At 41.2% G+C, this 14,677-nt stretch overlaps 1 protein-coding gene across 2 annotated transcripts in view; it reads right to left on the bottom strand.

The window, feature by feature from the left end:
• PALLD (palladin, cytoskeletal associated protein) overlaps window positions 1-14,677 on the bottom strand; it is a 358,590-nt gene that overhangs the window by 197,271 nt on the left and 146,642 nt on the right. For both annotated transcript variants that reach the window (XM_084626104.1, XM_084626105.1), the window contains 3 exons: window positions 13,118-13,192; window positions 9,723-9,864; window positions 9,334-9,357 (listed from right to left, as the gene is read on the bottom strand). In XM_084626104.1, the coding sequence (XP_084482230.1) occupies window positions 9,334-9,357; window positions 9,723-9,864; window positions 13,118-13,192 (241 nt within the window). The remainder of the gene's footprint in view (window positions 1-9,333; window positions 9,358-9,722; window positions 9,865-13,117; window positions 13,193-14,677) is intronic.

The raw sequence follows: 14,677 nt of genomic DNA, 5'->3' as shown, positions 1-14,677 counted from the left end.
TATATTATGGAGGTAGGAGCTTGAAGTAGTTAACAAAACAATTATGGAAGGCTTCTGTTAAAGGCACAGTGTCATGAATGTGTGCATTGACACCCAAGTTGCAGCCTTTCAAATGTCTGATATGGGTAAGTTTCACAGTGATGTAGTAAGGTTTCACAGGGGTTGGTCCTAGGGCCGGTTTTGTTCAATATCTTTATAAATGATCTGGAGGATGGTGTGGATTGCACCCTCAGCAAGTTTGCGGATGATACTTAACTAGGAGGAGTGGTAGATACGCTGGAGGATAGGGATAGGATACAGAGGGACCTAGACAAATTGGAGGATTGGGCCAAAAGAAATCTGATGAGGTTCAATAAGGATAAGTGCAGGGTCCTGCACTTAGGACGGAAGAACCCAATGCACAGCTACAGACTAGGGACCGAATGGCTAGGCAGCAGTTCTGCGGAAAAGGACCTAGGGATGACAGTGGACAAGAAGCTGGATAGGAGTCAGCAGTGTGCCCTTGTTGCCAAGAAGGCCAATGGCATTTTGGGATGTATAAGTAGGGGCATAGCGAGCAGATCGAGGGACGTGATCGTTCCCCTCTATTCGACATTGGTGAGGCCTCATCTGGAGTACTGTGTCCAGTTTTGGGCCCCACACTACAAGAAGGATGTGGATAAATTGGAGAGAGTCCAGCGAAGGGCAACAAAAATGATTAGGGGTCTGGAACACATGACTTATGAGGAGAGGCTGAGGGAACTGGGATTGTTTAGCCTGCAGAAGAGAAGAATGAGGGGGGATTTGATAACTGCTTTCAACTACCTGAGAGGTGGTTCCAGAGAGGATGGTTCTAGACTATTCTCAGTGGTAGAAGAAGACAGAACAAGAAGTAATGGTCTCAAGTTGCAGTGGGGGAGGTTTAGGTTGAATACTAGGAAAATCTTTTTCACTAGGAGGGTGGTGAAACACTGGAATGCGTTACCTAGGGAGGTGGTAGAATCTCCTTCCTTAGAAGTTTTTAAGGTCAGGCTTGACAAAGCCCTGGCTGGGATGATTTAATTGGGGATTGGTCCTGCTTTGAGCAGGGGGTTGGACTAGATGACCTCCTGAGGTCCCTTCCAACCCTGATATTCTATGATTCTATGTGTGCTGACATAGCTTGTGCTCAGATGGGTGGTGGTGAGTCTACCTTGACCACCTCTTAGCATATTTAAAGCAAGCAGAAATCCAGTTAGATAGTTTGTGAGATGAAATTACTGACCCTTTCATCCTTTCCATAATACAAACAGTCTTGGAAATGTTCTAAAAAGTTTCGTTCCATTTAGGTAGTAACTAGGCCATGGCTCTCCTCACATCCGGCACCTGCAGTGTTGCCTCTAATTTGGATGTGTGAGGTTTTGGAAAGAATACTGGTAGGTGTATTGGCTGTTTGGGAAAGAATTTATGATGTGTCCTAATTCCTACTCTATCCAGGTGGAATACTGTAAACAGTCATTAGCACTTGAATTTCTCCTCTTCCAGCTGAAGTTATCACTAGCAAAAATGCCATTTTCACTTATAGGTGCAGCAGGGAAGAGGAGGCCATTGGCTTGAAAGGTGGTCCCATGAGGGCTGCAAACTCTAGACTCAATTCCCTGGGGGAATTGGTTCTTTGATAGGTGGGGATTCTTTAACTAGGCCTTTCAGGAATCTCACCACTGTCATATGACAAAAAACTTTATTATCCTCTACTGGCAGATGGTGGGTTGACATTGCCACTGAACGTACCTTGACAGAGCTGAAGGACAGGTTCTTGCTTTTGAGTTCAAGTAAGTAGTCAAGAATCTGAAGGATTGAGGAGTGAAGTGGAATAAATTATTTTTGATTACCCCAATGAGAAAATGATGTCCATTTTGAAAGATAAGTTTGTCTTGTTCATTCTTTTCTACTGCTTATCAGAACTTCTCTAACTGGAGAGGACCAAACCTGCTCTACTGACAACATCCATCCGGCCTCCATCTGAGGTGCAGGATTGGTATATTAGGGTGTGGGAACTGACCCTGGTTCTGAGATAACAGATCAGGTAGCAGATGTAAGGTTCTGTGCTGAGCTACTGAGAATTTACTAGATTGGTTGACAAGTGTCTGGGCCATGCTGGAGCTATGAGGATTAGCTTGGCCAAGCCCTGTTTGAATTTGTGGAGCACTTTGAAAATTAATGAGGTTGAAGGGTAAGCCTACATTAGAACTCCCGACCATGGTACCAGGAACGTGTCCACTTAGATCCCTGACTCTGTCCACCTTTTAAGAAGAATTGGATACCTGCGTATGCATTGATTGGCAAAAAGGTTTATTGTGGGATGTGAAGATATCTGCCAGTATCCTCTCTTTGATTTCCCCCTCATGATTTGGGAGAAAGCATCTGCTGACATTATCCATTCTGCAGTCCAACTAAGCATATTGCCTCTAGGTATATTCAATGGTTGATGTACTAATTCCGGAGTCTGACTGCTTCCTGGCAGAGTGAGGAACATCTGGTCACATCTTGCTTGTTGATGTAAAACATGATTGTTATGTTGTCGGTCCAAATCATGGCTAACTGTCCTGATATTAGGGAGAGAAAAAACTCACAGGCCTTCTGTACCACTCTAGGAGATTGATGTACATTCTTTGCTTTCTCAGGGACCATAGGCCCTGTGTTGTTAGTTCTTCTGTACAAGCACCACATCTCTGTGGGGATGCATCCATGACTACTGTTGTGGAAGATACATGTATTCTGAATGGGACCCACTGCATGCATTTTATGGGTCCTTCCACCATTTCAGTGAGAATAGGACCAATGGTGGGATGGAGATGGGCTTGTCCAAGTGATGTTTGGAGGTTGTGTAAAACAACTTCGGCCAACCCTGCAAGCATCAGAGGTGAAGTCTGGCATGAGGAGTAGTGAATGTTCAGGAGCCTCCTTAGTCTAGGAGGGCCAGGCATGACCTTACATTGGTGTTTGGATTTCTTTCCAGCCGAAAAATAAAGGGAAGACAAATTCTCAAACCTGTCTTGAGGAACAGGAGGTGGAGGAGTCCAGGATTGTGCCAGTGAAGTCATTCCTTTGGACTGGATTAAGCTCAGTTTCTCTCTGTTGACTTTCAAGCCTCACCTCCTGAAAAGGTTGAGTGTAATGGAGATGGCTTTGGAGGTCTGAAGAGGCAATTTTCCCCATAATTGCCAATTGTTGAGGTAAAGATACATGTTGATGTTTTGTCTTAAGTAAACTGTTGCTAGTGATAGCACTTGGTGAATACCCTTGGTGCTGTGGAGAGTCGAAAGAGTAGCATCTGTTATTGGTAGTGGTCCTGTCCCACTGTAAATCTCAGGTATTTCCTATGGGGCAGAATGATGGAAATGTGAAAGTATACATCCTGAATTTGAGAGAAGCAAATAAGTCTCATGACTTCAGTGTCATGATTACTGATGCTAGGGTGACCATCTGGATTTTTAATTTGTGCATGAAGGTGTTGATGTTCTGCAAGTCTAGGATGGGTTGCCAGCCTCTCTTTCTTCAGGGTTAGGAAAATGTTCAAAGGAAACCTTCCCCTGTAAGGAACCCTTCTATCACTCTGAGAGAGGGGCATGAGGACCTTGTGACATAGTAGATCCTTGTGAGTAGGGTCTCTGAAAAGAGACAACAAAGGAGGTTAGGGGTAGGTACCGTAGAAAACTTGATGGAATAGTCATGTGTTATTGTATACATATTGGTAAGAGACCCAGTATGCCTGAAGTGAGCTAACAGTTTTCTGAAGGGAAGGTCAGAAATTTCTGGAGCTGATGGAGGAAGGACACATCTCTTGACCATCCCATCAAAATGAATGCTTCTGGGGCTGAGAAGATCAGGAAATTTGTGGTGGAGCAGTGGGTTGTCTTCTCCTATGGAAATGCTGTGGTTTCCTGGGTTGTTCTGAAGACCTTTTGTGGTAAAAGAGTTACTGGATTGGTCCCCATGGGGGATACTTCTGTTTCATTTGTTTCCCCTTAAGAACCTGTATGTACTCTGAAGGAAAAGAAGGTGTCTCATGAGTTCTTCGGTGCATCGAGGGCCAAGTCAGTTTTAGAGCTGAACAATATGACCGCTTTTAAAGGCAAGTCCTCCACCACTGTTTGGACTTCTCCATGATGCCACACATATGACAACCGCCATTGCCATTGAGCTGGCAGCCATATCCACTGCATCCAGTGCTGCTTGAGACTCTTTTGGCTACAAGCTAGCCTGCATTATCTAACAACACAAAGTCTTTGTGACTGTCAATCAGAAGGTTGTCTGAGAAGGCAAGCAGTCTTTCTTGTATGCAGAACTTATATCTGGCTAACAGGACCTCATAATTGGCTACACAGAACTGTAGGATTGCTGAAGAGTAGGCTTTCTGCCCAAATAAATCTAGTTTCTTTGGCTCTTTTTCTTTGGTGTGGATCAGAATTGTTTTGTCTCTTTGTTTACCATTACCACAGCAATTACAAAGGAAGATGGAACATGATGCATGTAAAAGAATTCCAGACTCATAGTAGGCATCTGATACTTTTTATCTGTGCTGGGGGATGTAGTGGTACAGAAGCAGGTGCCTGCCACAAGATTCTGGCTGGATCCATGATTGTCTCATTTGCTGGGAAGGCTGACTTCCCTACTGCAGAGGCTTGATGTACGTGTATCAATTTATATGTCTGTTCTTGTCCCTTTGCAATATGGATTTGGATGGTCTCTGCCATCCTCTTTAATGTGTGTTGGAAACCCTTATAGTTGTCTGTTTGTGGGGTGTGGGTGGCACTAAGACCTCATCAGGGGATGAGGAGGAAAGAATGATTGGTGCCAGCAGGTTGTCTTCCAGTGCTTGCTCTTCCATTACCTCCTCCTCTGCCTGTGGTTGTGTAGGAATCAGAAGGACTATTAAGGGCAACTGAATGTGCAGTGTCATGGAGGAAGCAGACTTCTGGTGGTGAGGTGGCTCCCTGGGGTCGAAGTTCCTGTGAGCCAACCAGGGTCCCTAGCAAGGCCACATGGGCATCAGTGTGTATGAACCTAGAAGCCAGGGGATTGGGAACCATAAGCCTGGATTCTGTGGGTCCCAATATCTTTTGCATGAGCAGTGTCTGGATCCTCTACAAGTTGTTGAGGGCTGTGGAGACAAGCTGGGTAAGTAACTCTGTTGCTGAAGTAGAATTTCTTTGTCCTTCAATTCCAAAGAGGAATCCCAGAAGAATGTATAACTTGGATCCATGAGATTTGCCCTCAGAGATTTAGGGATCAAACTACAAGATAGATCATTGTGTGGAAGTCAACAGCAGGGGCGATTGTGGTTCTGGGTAAATCTGCAGGACTACTGGTGCCAGTATCTAAATAGTGTCATGAAGGGTGGCGAGTACATGTTCATGGGAACTGGTTTTGGAGGACATTATAGCAATTTCTGCCACAGTGATGGTGAACTGTCCTAATTGGCTTGATCCAGTCCCAAAAGAGTCAGTGCCTGGACCACGGAAGTAGACAGTGCCATGGTTGATACCGTACTCTTTCCTGAGGTTCTGGATTTTGGTGCCAGATGCTTCGGTGCCATACGGTTCGAACAGTCTCAAGAGTGAACTTCAGTGGGAACCCTTTTGGGTTGCAAAGTCTCAGACAACATTCAGTGCCATGGGGAGGTTTTCCTTATAGGAAATTCTGTTAGGTGACCTGCCCCAATATTTTCTAGCTCCCTGCAGTCTGTCAAAGGACAATGCTATTGTCATGTTTGCAATTTAAGTTGGAACTCTTGAAGGCCAAGAGTTTGCATTTATACGCAGGCTTGGAAGATCCCTGTACATTGGAATCTAGTGAGCCTGATTCAGAAGTGGGTCTCATTGACTTGGTCATTAGGAAGACCTAAAGGCAGCCCTCCTTGTCCTTTCTAGCTTGGGAGCTGAAGGACCTGCATATTACACATTTACTGGGAATAAGTGATTCTCTGAGAAAAAAGAGGGTCTTCAAGTGTTTGTTTGAAGCTGGGATAGTTCCCTCCCATGAAGGGCAGTGTTTTAATCTCAGCAAATCAGATGACACCATACTGCCCGGGTGAGCTCTAAGAACTAAAGATTGCAACAGGCAACCAAATATAATATACACCTATTAGCTAAAACTACAAGGAGGGGCTGGCGGTCTCTTGGACTGTTGGGCTCCATCTCTAAACTGTGAGAGGAACTGAACAGCAGCAAGCACACCTCTCCTTTACGTGCCCTTGCAGTGGAGCAAAAGGACTGAATAGCACATGCATGCCTTATGGATATTGCTGGCCAAAAAGACTCCCACCTCTAGAATATGAAGCACATGCACACATCAGTGGAATGAGTATATGGACAATCGCTTGAGGGAGCACTGCTGATACTATTGATATAGATATGCCAAGGGCTTCTCTCATAACACCAAGTGTATTAAATCTAGAAACAGAATTTGAAACAGTCCTTATTTTCAAAGAATTCTAATTTCCATTTTTTCAAAGGAACTTATCACACTGATCCACTTTGTTTTATAACATCTAAAAAACAATAACTTGAGTAGAGTAATTTTGCTACAACAAGACATATTGTGGGGGAAGTTTTCAGTAGTTCCACAGAAATTTAGGAACACAGCTCCCATTGACTTTCAATGGAACCAGGCCTCCTAAACACAGTGGGGGCTAAATTTTTTATGCAAAATCTTTTTTCACCCCAAAATGCAATCTTTGATTGGCTAAAACAATAATCAAATTCAAGTAGATTTTGGCAAATTATTTTGGTTAAAAAATTTGGAAATGTCAAAACAGTTTCAGCATTTCTGAAACGAAACATTTCCACATTTTCTTTTGGAAAAACATTTTATTTTGGAATTTCCCTCAATTTTATTTAAAAAACATTTTTAAATGTTTTAGAAGAAACACAAAATCAAAATAAAGTGTTTTGTTTAGCACTGACAAACATTTTTGTTAACACAAAATGAAATTTTTCTCTACATATTGGTTTGCCAAAAATTACTAAACATTTTCATTTTGGGTTAACCTGAAACAATTTTCATTTTTGATTTTTTGGACCTGCACCCAAACCAAATAGTCAGTTATTTGTACAGCATTAGTATAAAATCCCTTAGTTACTTCTAAATATCTCCTCCTTTAGCTCAATTTATCTGACCACCATATAACCAAACTCCTAGTTAACCAACAGTCAGTCACAGCCCACAATAGCAATGCATACCATATGTGACTCCCCTGCATATCCAAAGGCTTCAGAGGTCTCTGAAACCCTTCAGAAAAATTGGATTGCACTGTAATTTGACATCCTTAACAAATATAGATGAGTGTATAATTATAACCCTAATCTCATAGTTAATACCTGTACTCACTCTTGAGCTGTGAGAGGCCAGTTTGAGCAAATATATTGTTTTCAACTTTCTTTTAAGGTTGTTACCTAGCACATCTCACATTTCAGGCCTCTGAAAACCATGTGGGGCAGTTGCAATATAAAAAAATAGGCACAGATGCAAGTTTTGTACTTATTGCCATGACAACTGATGCCCAAAATAAGTGATGGGATTGCATGCGCACCCACCTCTCCACATCCTCTGCTAATCAATATTTTCAAGGTCCAAAACTGAGGCAATGTGTCTCGGGGCACAATAGGGAAGTGTTTTGCTGGGGGATAAGGGAGGTTGGTGGAGAAGCGAGGTGAAAAAAGGAGCACCCTCCTTCTCTCTTCCAGCCCAGTTTCATAAAAGACATGGTGGAAGACCATAGTTATCTATATTAGCCCTTCACTGTTTTTTCCTAGTCCCAAACCTTTCCTCTTCAACCTAGCTTTTACCCTAGATTCCTCACATGCACACCACCAATTCACCCACTCAAATCACCAGTTGATTCCGATCCCCCCTGTATTCAATCCTGCTAGTTCACCCCATGCCCACCAGTGCAGAATCTCAAAGTTCCTAGGCTCCTCTAACCAAGTCCTATCAGTTCAGAAATATCCTATACAACACCTATGTCTCAGGCAGAGAATTCTTCTCTTCTGCCCTAATTTATCCACATCTGAACACTTATTTATTTATGAGTTCTGAGCCATCTCCTGTCTGATACCCCAAGGCTCAGAACACCCCACATTCACTCACAAACCTTCAATTGCAAAAAACAAGCCCCGGTTCAGACCCCTTCACCTTGCTACCTGTCACCCTCTACCACTGAGCTAAGAGGCATCCCCTCCCCGAATTGTTGTTTGATCTGGGAAAGTAGGAGCAGAGGCAGCATATGAAAACAGCCCTATACTCTGCTGATGCGATAATGAACTGAAATAACCCTGCTCTGTGCCTTCTCTCTGCCACTAATGTGCTGCAGGGCCAGGAGTTCCCTGCCAGGCAGCCAAGTGTGCTACATTACAGTGGCTGGAGCAACTCTAGTCATAGCAAGAGCTGTCACTGGCAGCAAGTAATGCTACATTCTGTAGTTTGAGCCAGGGACTACAAAATTGGGACAGTACTGGTAGTATTTAGCCCCATTAGCTCCTACTAATTAGTTTTTCCCTTGACTTAATCTCTGGAGAAAGGGAGGGCAGGAGGGTTGGCTGCAGTGCTCTTAAAGGACATTTGCCAAGCAATCTATGCAAAAGCCTAAACAATTGCTTTAGAAGAAACCATTTTCTTTCTCTCTCACAGAACAGGAGCTAGAAGTGCCATGTTGGTGATATTAGTGATTTCATGCACAAACACAAAAATGGTATGGCAAGGAAGAACATATGTTCTAATTCCTACAACTTCCACCTGATATCCCAGAAAAGTCCATATCACAATTGTGTGAACAGTGAAAAAAGGAGGTAGAGAGAAAAGTGCAAATGGAAGGACCATTTTTATGCCTGCTGAGTTCCAAGAGCCATACCTTGTGAATACACTGGAAAGGCTCACTGGAACTAAAGGTGCTTATTTTGAGCCAGCTCTGCTTACATTTGGGACAGCTTGCATCTGGGAAGCTAGACTGAGGAAACCAGCATTTAGTGGTCTGGTGTTACAAAACTATGCAAGTAGAATTTGGGTGATGGAATTTTGCAGGGATTGTTTTTCCTCATTAGCTTGCAAGTTGCTCATTTTCTGAGAATAAAGATTGTTTAAAGGTTTTGATAGTGGGGCCCTCCATATTGGTCTGAATGGAATTTACTGTTTAACTAATACAGCAATTGATGTAAAGCACAGTGCAGAATATGAAGCCTGTGATAAAAGAATAGACTGTCTTTAAGGGGGTTTTCATATTACCAAAGTGCTCCAGAAACATTGTTCTATTTATGGCTTAAATGCAAACACAAAGAGCTAGTGAATCAAAAGATTATTTTTTCATATGATTCTTACCAGGTTCAGCTGCAGACCGGGGCTCTGGATATCACATTATCCAAGGAGAAAATAAACAAGAAAAATGTATTAGAAAGAGGTTACATTAATAACAAGAATAAAAGTTCTGTATAGAAATACTACAGGCAAGTACAGTATCTATGCAGATGATACTGGCAGGAAAAATCAAGGATGACATTCATATCGCCTGCCTATAATAGTTCTTCTGGAATTAATTTACTTGGTCTGTATTACTATTACCCAAATAAGTGGATAAGAGGTTTTCCCTTTATCCAGAACTCAATCCTTATGGTGGAAAGTGACTGCTTTGACTGACCGAGGATAATTCCATGGTGCTTTCTTGAGAATACATGAATATTATTTGGGCTAGCCAAAGGGCTATTTCTTACTTTTTTGGAGAATTCTGAAGTCTGGAGAATCTTGGATTTCAACACCCTGTCGAAACCACTTGACATACAAGGGCGGAGCTCCCCTGACTCTGCACTCTAGTACAACAACCTGTCCTTCAGATGCTGTGGAGTTTTGCAGCTCCTGAAATGTGACAAACATGCTTTAAATTAACAAAAAATCATACATACTTTAAAACGCTCAAATCAAGATTCCCTTTCTCCCCCATCCTCAATTATTTCATTGTGTCATAACATTCTGCTGATTTTCTTTTCCAAGAACAGTGTTTTCAGTTGGAATATGTTTAATACAGGGCCTATTTTCGAATACATTCTTGGCATGGTTACAGAAGAAGTAGTGCACTGTTGGTTCTCTAGGAGGCTGGTCTTCTGAAAGCATTATCATCAAGGAGAAAGTGGAAAATGGTTAACTCCTCACAAGAGGTGGATGTCAACAGATAGTCTTCTATCTCATTTTTTACCCCATGGTGTGACATGAAGAATTTTCAGCTGGCACACATCTTTTAAAATGTGCATTTTATTAACTACATATTGGCTAATCTGGACATGAGAGAATAAATTGTTCTTGTTCGCCAATACATATATGTTAGGCATAGTATTAATGTAAGTGTTAGGAAGTTATGTTACTGAATGTATTATACCCTCCTCACAATTCTGTCCAGCCATGTCAAGTATACCATAACACCTTGCATTAGCTGAAGTAAGCTTTGGCTTAAGTTAATTGAAAAACTGTCAGCATCAGGACATGAGTGTGTTACCATAGCAACAAGTGGGAGTTGCTCTCACAGGTTAACAGTAGAAGGTCCCAAAGGGAAAAGGACAAGATATATGAATGTTCTATCCCGGTACAAACCTAGAAGGTACCTTCATGGACCAGTACCTGAAAGGCTAGTACCCAAGACAAAGATAAGGAAAGGAACAGAACAAGTAGTTAAGGAAAACTGGACAAACTGGTGGTTTGAATTTCAGTGACATGTAAAGAGTTTTGTAACTTCTACAATCATCCTATAAATACTCCTAGCTAAAATTTGTTACTTTGTGAGCACATCCTTCTGTGTAAAGTAAATGTAACAATGATGCACAAGATGACTTCCAAGAGGCTGGTATCATATTGAACTTTTTTCCTGTATTACATTATTATTGCTTTAGAGCAATAAACCTGACTGGTATTGGTTATTTGATCTCCTGAATACATTTCATAACGAACGAAGGTATGGTCAAGCAACTGACTACATGATTTACCAACGCTATTTTCAGACTGACATTTAGAACATGAAAGATGTTTTCAAGATGTTTTTTTCTGAAACATTTGAAGCCATCAAAGCAGAGTAAAATAATACAAATGAATTTGTTGAATGTTCACTTGTGTGTTGTTGCGTAGAGACAGAGTTTTGGCCTACAAGTTTGTAATGGAATGTTGCATGCACTTGAAGAAAATACGCAGAGCTTTGATAAAGACCTGCTATAGCAAAGGTGAAGCATCATACTTGAGTAAGGGGTGGGAAGGAAGATTATGACTATTTTGTGTAAGTTTGCTGTTATCCATGTTAAGAGTATGATGCAAAGAAAGACTCATTTGTTGCTGTCTGGCACAAGCTATCTGCCTCATTCCTGTATTTTGTTTGTAAAATCTGCACTTTCAGGCCCTAATCCAACAAAGCACTTAAGCATGTATTCAATTTTAAGTACAGTACTCCCACTGACTATTCATATGCTTACTGCTAAACACCTAGATGTGCTGTGCTGAAATATAGCCTAAATTTAAAATCTATGAGTTGGTGATTTTCCCCCTGTAGTTAGTATAAAAAGAGGTTTGTGCCAACTCATGCTATGTTAAGGAAGTGTTGACTGGACGTGTTACTTATTGTTGAATACCATGTTTTGAGGGGGCTGTCTTCCCCAGTTGGTGATATGTTGGTCTGTTTATTCCAGTGGTTCTCAAACTTCTTGTTTTGGTGACCCCTTTCACACAGCACATCTCTGAGTGCGACCCCCACCCCTTAGAAATTAAAAACACATTTTTTTATATTTAACACATTTTAAAATACATTTAAAATCCTATTGTTTAAAATGAATGTGCCTTTCCTCACAACTTTTAAATTATGACTAAAACACATTTTTATCAAATTATTGTTATAACCAGAAAAGTTTTTTTTTTAAATAGTTACTGTTTAATACTGGGGGCAGAGGCACAAAGAAACATTGTCAATATCACTCTTGATAGCAGACATAGCACTCCATTGCCACCCTTACTTCTGCGCTGCTGCTGGCCACAGCTGGGCAGCTGGAGAGCCACTCTTCAGAGCTGGGCAGCTGGAAAGCCACCCTTACTTCTGTGTAATGTTTGACCTTTGCACATGGGGAAGCTAAGGCAAATGTTGGGGTGGCTATAGTCCCCATAAGTCTTCCTCTAGTGCCACTCCTGCCTGTGTGTCTCACTGTTAAATTATAAATTACCTTTTTTTTTGAGGGGGGGAGGGGAGGCAATCTCAGTGTTCTGATTGGTCTACAGTTTAATCAAGTCCTCTAATGAAAAATCAAGTCCTCTAATGTTGTCTCAATCCCAGGCCAGCCTTAGGGAAAATGGTGTCCTAGACAAACTTCTATTTTGGCACCCTTCTTTGGAGGCGGATGGGCTCAGGCTGTCAGCCCCACCATACATGGGTCTAGAGCTGACAGGCAGATCCCGCCATGTGTGGGACTGACAGCTTGGGGCCCCCATGTAATAACCTTGCAACTCCTTGAGTCTGAGAACCCCTGGTTTATTCCAACAGTGTATGTTCTGAACTTTCAGGAGTAATTTAAGGTGAATGTGAGCTTAAATATTTGATTTATCTGTAAATAATTGCAGAGTTTCAATAACCCTTAATAGACTTTCCACCAATACTTCCTCACTGACAAATAAGTGGTTTGTGCCTTTATTTTTAAAAGATCCTCAGGATAAGGATGGATGATATATCTGAAATGTTGAAATAACTATATTATACATGAATGACTTTATTGTTAAAATAACTTCAAAACCATTAGATTTTATTATCCAGGATGAAATCATGGGAATGGGTTTTTCTTATTAGCATGTGTTGCCAAATGTTTTGTTTTTAATTTTTGTAGCCATGGCCAAGTACAAGTGATAGGTATGCTACAAACACATAAAAATGCACATATAATTCTTTAAAACTTTTCAATAGAGCAGAAGAACAGGAAATTCACTATTACAGTGTAAAACTGTTTTTCTTAAGTGGCCACTAGTACCTTCAAGGAAAAGGACTCATAAAAAACTATACAAAGTATATGTTTTAATATGATTAAAGGATTCATGCATTATTAGAGACTGGAAAGTAAAATCTAGAATGTATATAATGATAGAGAAAACAGACCTTTGTAAAAATGGGTGTGGAGTAGATAGGCTTGGATCCATCTAGTCGGTACAGATATGAAGTAGGGCTTTGGACCTAGAAAACCAAAAATGACAGTCACTTGAAGTGCTAAATGTATTATTACTGTAAAGTTTGAATATGCTCTGATAATATGTTCAATATAGATCTAATGCAAATCCAACTACATAATCCTGCAAAGGAGTTTTTATTATAGTACAATTGTGCGACTTTACTATTTCACATGTGTGCTTCTGCAATCAAAATGCAAGATTTAAAGGTTTCAGTGATCCACACGAGAATTGTGTTCCCAACTGTCATTACCTTAATGAGTTGTGTGTGTTTGGTATCTGATCATCTTTAAAATATTTTCTCAAAATGAAGTACTTCTGCATCTCCTATTATTACGTACCATATAACAATGTAGTATGTTATTTAAAAAATAATCTAAGTACTAGGAGGGCTTGAACCAATGTAACAAAAGGAGAGAGGAAGAAGAGTTAATTTCAATTAAGTTAATATTGAGAGAAAATATTGTGATTGTCTAGAGACCAACATAGATGCTTTATAACTTACAATCGCTTTAGGCAAACTTATTTCCAACAGCTGATGTAAAAAACAGCAAAGTATAACTGAAACCACAACCATTTGATTTAAGTTAACCACAGAAAATAAAAATTAAAGAGTCATTTTGTGCTAAAAGTATGTAATTAAATGTCATATGCATAGGGAGTTCTGAGCAGTATAAAAAGAATACACATAAGAATGATCAAAAATCGTATTAATGTACCATACTGTGCAGTGTTCAGTATAGAATCATAGAATATCAAGGTTGGAAGGGACCTCAGGAGGTCATCTAGTCCAACCCCCTGCTCAAAGCACGACCAATCCCCAACTAAATCATCCCAGCCAGGGTTTTGTCAAGCCTGACCTTAAAAATATCTAAGGAAGGAGATTCCACCACCTCCCTAGGTAACGCATTCCAGTGTTTCACCACCCTCCTAGTGAAAAAGTTTTTCTTAATATCCAACCTAAACCTCCCCCACTGCAATTTGAGACCATTACTCCTTGTTCTGTCATCAGCTACCACTGAGAACAGTCTAGATCCCTCCTCTTTGGAACCCCCTTTCAGGTAGTTGAAAGCAGCTATCAAATCCCCCCTCACTCTTCTCTTCCGCAGACTAAACAATCCCAGTTCCCTCAGCCTCTCCTCATAAGTCATGTGTTCCAGTCCCCTAATCATTTTTGTTGCCCTCCGCTGGACTCTTTCCAATTTTTCCACATCCTTCTTGTAGTGTGGGGCCCAAAACTGGACACAGTACTCCAGATGAGGCCTCACCAATGTCAAATAGAGGGGAACAATCACATCCCTCGATCTGCTGGCAATGCCCCTACTTATACAGCCCAAAATGCCATTGGCCTTCTTGGCAACAAGGGCACACTGTTGACTCATATCCAGCTTCTCGTGCACTGTAACCCCTAGGTCCTTTTCTGCAGAACTGCTGCCGAGCCATTTGGTCCCTAGTCTGTAGCGGTGCATGAGATTCTTCCGTCCTAAGTGCA

Source organism: Lepidochelys olivacea, assembly GCF_965140295.1.
Source record: "Lepidochelys olivacea isolate rLepOli2 genome assembly, chromosome: 4".
Lineage (NCBI taxonomy): Eukaryota > Metazoa > Chordata > Testudines > Cheloniidae > Lepidochelys > Lepidochelys olivacea.
This window is presented reverse-complemented; position numbering and strand designations above follow the sequence as displayed.